The 5,876-nt window shown below is 59.4% G+C and overlaps 1 protein-coding gene across 1 annotated transcript; it reads left to right on the forward strand.

Moving 5' to 3' along the window:
- On the forward strand, positions 1 to 4,791 carry GNAT1 (G protein subunit alpha transducin 1). The gene is made up of 9 exons (XM_036267109.1): positions 1 to 260; positions 1,450 to 1,492; positions 1,607 to 1,748; positions 1,834 to 1,991; positions 2,072 to 2,200; positions 2,439 to 2,568; positions 2,789 to 2,942; positions 3,056 to 3,247; positions 3,591 to 4,791. Exons 1-8 carry the CDS (start codon positions 155 to 157, stop codon positions 3,244 to 3,246), a joined length of 1,053 nt encoding a protein of 350 aa, XP_036123002.1. The 5' UTR covers positions 1 to 154; the 3' UTR covers position 3,247; positions 3,591 to 4,791.
- Positions 4,792 to 5,876: the final 1,085 nt, after the last annotated feature.

The following is a 5,876-nucleotide window of genomic DNA, read 5'->3' on the forward strand; positions in this document are numbered from 1 at the left end:
CTAGGGCCTGCACAGGTCTGGAGAGCCAGTTGGTTGCCAGTCCTGGGTCCAGAGAGGTGTCCAGGGAGGCCAGAGGCTGGCGTGAGCCTGGCTCTGGAGATCCCTCCATCCAGAAGAGCCAAGTGACCCTGTTTCTTCACCTGCTGCCAGGGCCATGGGGGCTGGGGCCAGCGCGGAGGAGAAGCACTCCAGGGAGCTAGAAAAGAAGCTGAAAGAAGATGCTGAGAAGGATGCCCGAACCGTGAAACTGCTGCTTCTGGGTAGGGGTATGGGCCCAGGTGGGGCCGCTGCCGCAAGGTCAGAGGCCTGGGGGCAGGCAGGCAGCCCCTTTGCGAAGCAGAATGGTCCTGTGCAGGGCAGGGAGCAGCGGGAGCCCTGGGCAGGCAAGGCCAGGCCTGGCAGGCGATACCCTGGCTCCTCCAGGCTGGGTGTGCCAGGGAACCCTCTCCGGAGGGCCCACTTCAGGCAGCCTCCCTCCTGAGAAGTGTGGACTAGACATTCTTGTAGAGGTGTGTCCGGGGCACACCTTTGTCCTGGCTGGGCTTGATGGGCCTGCTGGGCAGGGCTCAAACACCAGGGGACTCCTGGGGAGCCCTACAATAGGGCTGCTCCCTTGGGAAGGAGGTCACAGTTCTCCTGAGAGTGGGCAGCCTCTGGAGCCACCCAGAGCTACACACAATGGCCCTCAGTTTCCAGAGCTTTGTTGTTGGCAGACCTGCAAAGCAGCTAAAGGGGGAGGGGGGGTGAGACTAGGCCCAGAGGGGAATAGATAAAGCATGCCCACGATGATCCCAGGGTAGTGAGGAGACATGGGGTAGATCCCGAGCCTCCAGGTCGCTGCCACCTCCCAGGAAAAGAAGGAGATGCCTTGAGAGGTGCAGGCTCCCCCCAGGCTCTCCAGGGCCCAGTCAGTGTCCAGGGAAGACAAAGAGGCTAAGCCAGAAATCTCATTAACTATGCCCAACACCCTTGCAAGAGCAGGTTTAGATGGGTTGTCAGCTCTGCCCCCCCCGCCCCGCCCCCCTCTCGCCAAGGCGCTCATTTTCTCTGAGCCTCCAGGAGACACTCCTCCCCCCAGGTGAAAAGCCGGGTTGACCGGCTCAAATAATCCCTGCTGCCGTGCCATATGTGTCCACTAGGTGGCGCTCCAGGTTCGCTTTATTTGGGTCTCAGACAAATAAAGACTGTCAACCGGGGTCTTGGAGGTTCCCCAGCACAGTTGAGGTCGTTGATCCCCCTCGTCAGTCTTCTTCGTTCACTCCTGACATTGACAAACGTTTTTCTGCCAGGGTGTCAGAACCTTACTTTGGGGGGTGAGGGGAACACAAGTGGGACTGAGGCTGGATTGGCTGGCCTGGCCATCTTCCCGGCCTCGTAGCAAGGGTGGGGAGGGGGCAGAGTGCGGGGAGGTGCGGTCAGCCCGGCTCTGAGGCGGGGCTTTCCTTGCAGGTGCCGGGGAGTCTGGGAAGAGCACCATTGTCAAGCAGATGAAGTGAGTGCCCCTGCCTGCCCGAGGCCGCCCGGGTGTGTGGCGGGGGGTGGGTGTGCGCACAGGGCCTGTCCTAGCCCACCCCACCACGAAGCGCTGACCCCGGCTCGCCCGCAGGATTATCCATCAGGATGGGTACTCGCTGGAAGAGTGCCTCGAGTTCATTGCTATCATCTACGGCAACACGCTGCAGTCCATCCTGGCCATCGTGCGCGCCATGACCACGCTCAACATCCAGTACGGAGACTCTGCGCGCCAGGTGCGCCGACGGCCTCTGCGGGCTCGAGGCGCGGGGCTGAGCCCAAGTCCCGAGTCACCCCCAACCGCTCCCTCCCTGTCCCCAGGACGATGCCCGGAAACTGATGCACATGGCGGACACCATCGAGGAGGGCACGATGCCCAAAGAGATGTCGGACATCATCCAGCGGCTGTGGAAGGACTCGGGCATCCAGGCCTGCTTCGAGCGCGCCTCGGAGTACCAGCTCAACGACTCGGCGGGCTAGTGAGCGCGCGGGCGGGGCGGGGCGGGGCGGGCCCGCCGTGCTCCCGCACCCCACCCAGCCACACCGGGCTCTCCCGCAGCTACCTCTCGGACCTGGAGCGCCTGGTCACCCCGGGCTACGTGCCCACTGAGCAGGACGTGCTGCGCTCGCGTGTCAAGACCACCGGCATCATCGAGACGCAGTTCTCCTTCAAGGACCTCAACTTCCGGTACGATCCCGGGCCGGGGCCTGGCTCCGGGCCCCCTGCCCGCGAGGTCACCCCCCGGGGGCCGGTCCCTACGAGGGACCCCGCCCCTTCGCAGATACCCGCCCGCAGAAAGGCCCAGCCCCTCCGCGGGCCAGTTGGGTCTGAGGGAGCCCCAGCCAGCTTTGGGGGGCCAGGGGATGCCTGTGGGCGTGCCCAGGGGGCTCGAGGCGCGGGTTCAGGCCCCTCGCCCCGCCCGCAGGATGTTCGATGTGGGCGGGCAGCGCTCCGAGCGCAAGAAGTGGATCCACTGCTTCGAGGGTGTGACCTGCATCATCTTCATCGCGGCGCTGAGCGCCTACGACATGGTGCTGGTGGAGGACGACGAGGTGGTGAGTTCCAAGCGAGGCTGCGGAAAGAGGTCGACAGTGCTGCGGGGCCGGGAGCGTCCGGGGAGCGACATTCGTTCCAGGGCCGTCTGAAGAGGACAGGAGGCAGCCAGCAGCCCCGCTAGGGGGTTCGCGAGGGAGGCCGACCTGAAGCTGGCGGGGCCCAGAGGCGAGGGGTCGCTGCACGTGTCCTCCGGCGCCCTGCAGCCTCTGTCCTCCTCAGAATCGCATGCACGAGAGCCTGCACCTGTTCAACAGCATCTGCAACCACCGCTACTTCGCCACCACATCCATCGTGCTGTTCCTCAACAAGAAGGACGTGTTCTCCGAGAAGATAAAAAAGGCGCATCTGAGCATCTGCTTCCCCGACTACGACGGTGAGACACTCCCGCCCAGGCCGCCAGGCGGCGCCCCAGCCCCGCGACCTCGGCTGCGCTCCTCCGTGGGGGAGGATTCGGGGGCAGGGAGTGAGAGCCCCCTTCCCTGCCAGGGCCCAACACCTACGATGACGCGGGCAACTACATCAAGGTGCAGTTCCTCGAGCTCAACATGCGACGCGACGTGAAGGAGATCTACTCCCACATGACGTGCGCCACTGACACGCAGAACGTCAAGTTTGTCTTTGATGCTGTCACCGACATCATCATCAAGGAGAACCTCAAAGACTGCGGCCTCTTTTGAGGTGGGCTCCTCCCAGCCGGGATGCTCCCCTGTCTTGCCCCTTGATCTCAATGCCCCAGCCCCCCCCCACTCCCAACCTCACCTCATTTCAACAAACCCTCTCCACTGCCTAACCGCCGACTCCCAGACCTCTCTGCTTCCAGGCCCACCCTGCTCCTCAGGCTCCACCCCACTGCCACAGGCCCCTCCCCTGGCTCACAAGTCCCACCCACTTAATCTATTTCGAGGAGGCCCCAATCCCCCAGGTGTCACGGTTTCTAAACCCATCTCCACCATGTCTCTCAGCCTAAGCCCAGCTATTTTGGGGCTGGGCATGCTGACAAGGTTCCTCCTTCTCTCCCCAGGTTCCTGAACCCATGCATGTCCAGAGACCCTGTAGCCTAGCCACCTTGATGCCCCATCCAACAGGACTCCTGGGCCCCAGCCTGTGGCCCCACCAGCCACAGCCCCAAATCCCTGAGTCCCACTAGCTTTCAGTTCCTGACCCTCCCGCGTGGCTCCCAGGCCTCCCAGAGCCAGGTGCTCCCAACCTCAGCGCTGCCCTTCACGGCCTGGCGGCACTGGCCTCCAGGACCCACCACAGCCAGCCCCAGCTAGGAGCCGGCAGGACTTGGGGCAGCTAGAGCACACAGTGACTCAGCAGTGCCCGACTGACCAGTCTCCAGCAGCTCTCCCGCCCCAGGGGGCCCATGACTCACCCTCCCTCCAAGAGTTTCAGGAACTGCAGGGGGCAGGCAGGGCTCTCTCCTCCTCGCAGGCCGGCCTACCATCAGCCCGGCCAGACTTACCACTTCCATGTGACAAGTCTGACACCTGTCTACCCAGTGGCCAGGACTGTCCCTCCCAGCTGCTTCAGCGGTCCAAAGTCTAAGCCAGCTCTGGCCGTTGCAGCTCCCACACAGATGAATTCATGAGTGGGTCAGCCTGGGAGCCCCTGGATGCCAGGGAGAGACTCAAGCTGGACCCTTCCCCACATACCAGTCTCAGAGTAAACCCCTAGCCTAGCCCCTTCCCCCACAGGCTCTGCCCCCTCTGTCCTTGGACACCAGATCCATGTCCTACCTCACCCACCCACCCACAGTACTCCTGGCCAGTCATGGGGATGGTCTGTTGAGGGAGGGTACTGTTGACACCAGCTGTGGCCAATGGTCGAACTGTCCTGAGGGGTGGCTGAGGGCAGAGTCCAGCTCCCATCGATCAGCCCTAGGCATAGAAGTTGGAACTGGATGGATACCCCAAGGGGTCTACCTCAGGTGGGGTCACAAGCGAACCCAGGTGACCGTTGTCCCTGCCAGCAGCTTCTATTCAGGGCCCACTCCCTGGAAGGAATAACAGAGGGCCATGCCTGAACCATCAGGGACAAAGACCCATGTCCCTTCATCGCCATTTCCTACTTCTCAATCACCCAGTCCTTGCTGATGCCATGGGCCAGGGCTATACTGCAGGTGTGGACAGGGGCTTCAGCTAGTCAGGCCAGGGCGCGATTTGCACTCTGCACTCCCCTCAGCTAGATGCACAGACTCAGCAATAAACCTTTGCATCAGGCCCCAGCTGTCCTTTCTTGGGGGGAGGGGGAGAGTGTTAATTATAATGAGTCATGAGTATCTATGAAGTGCCCAGTGCCGGGCTGGACACAAGTGGGAAGATGGTTCCTTCCAGGTTGAAGCACCTGGCCTGACATGGTAGGGGACACTCTTGGAGAACATGGGACCAACTTGTGCCTCTTGATGAGGGCTAAGGGGGAGGAGCCATGGGAAATGTTCACAGGGATGGTCTTAGGTCAAGAGGGAGTTGGAGATGGAAGCTCACTCTGGCTGGCGTAGTAGGGTGTGTAAGGCCCAGGAACATGGGTTTGGGGGCCACAGGAGTTCAGTAGAGCAGGAGCAGGGAAAGGGGACATAGGGTGGGGTGGGGAGACAGTGGGAAAGTGCCAAATGCCAGCCGGGGGGCCTGGGAGTCTTCCCCAAGTTGATGGATCTCTGAAGCCCTTGAAGTGAGGACAGAATTGCCTCCTGGGATTAGGGCGAGGCAAAGGAGGCATTACCACCTGTGCAAAATTTCAGGTTGGGCCAGAATTTTCAATAATCAAATAATATATTAATGCAACACTTTAGAAAATCAAAATGGCTCCTGGCCGGTGTGGCTCAGTGGACTGAGCATCGTCACATGAACCGAGAGGTCCAGATTCTATTCCTGGTCAGGGCACATGCCTGGGTTTCAGGCTTGATCCCCAGTAGGGGGCGTGCAGGAGGCAGTGATTGATGTTTCTCACATCCATGTTTCTATCTCTATCTTTCTCTCTAAAATTAAAAAAAACATTAAATAAATAAGTAATCAAAATGGGTGCAAAAAATTCACGATGCACAAAATATCAAAATTCTAAATAAAGACAAAATTTGAGATAGTCCTGGGGAGACATTAGTGCCATATTGGAGCCTGAAGCAAAAGGGAAAATGTCCATTCCTATATATGGTTTTATGTATTTTTAATGGTTAATTTTTTTACATAACTTTAGTTGAAAAAACATTGAAAAAATTTACAGTAAGTATATTAAAACTCAAAATATTTTACTCGTACCTAAAACAATTTATAATTTTATTTTTCTGATTTAAATGAAAATAAGATCTTGT

The sequence above is a fragment of the Molossus molossus genome, unplaced genomic scaffold (genome assembly GCF_014108415.1).
Source record: "Molossus molossus isolate mMolMol1 unplaced genomic scaffold, mMolMol1.p scaffold_m16_p_18, whole genome shotgun sequence".
Classification (NCBI taxonomy): Eukaryota; Metazoa; Chordata; class Mammalia; order Chiroptera; family Molossidae; genus Molossus; species Molossus molossus.

Coding starts and splice junctions, on each gene's coding strand:
- GNAT1 (XM_036267109.1), top strand. CDS start 155: ATGGGGGCTGGGGCCAGCGCGGAGGAGAAGCACTCCAGGGAGCTAGAA. Junction 261..1,449: donor CGTGAAACTGCTGCTTCTGG/GTAGGGGTATGG, acceptor CTTTCCTTGCAG/GTGCCGGGGAGTCTGGGAAG. Junction 1,493..1,606: donor ACCATTGTCAAGCAGATGAA/GTGAGTGCCCCT, acceptor GCTCGCCCGCAG/GATTATCCATCAGGATGGGT.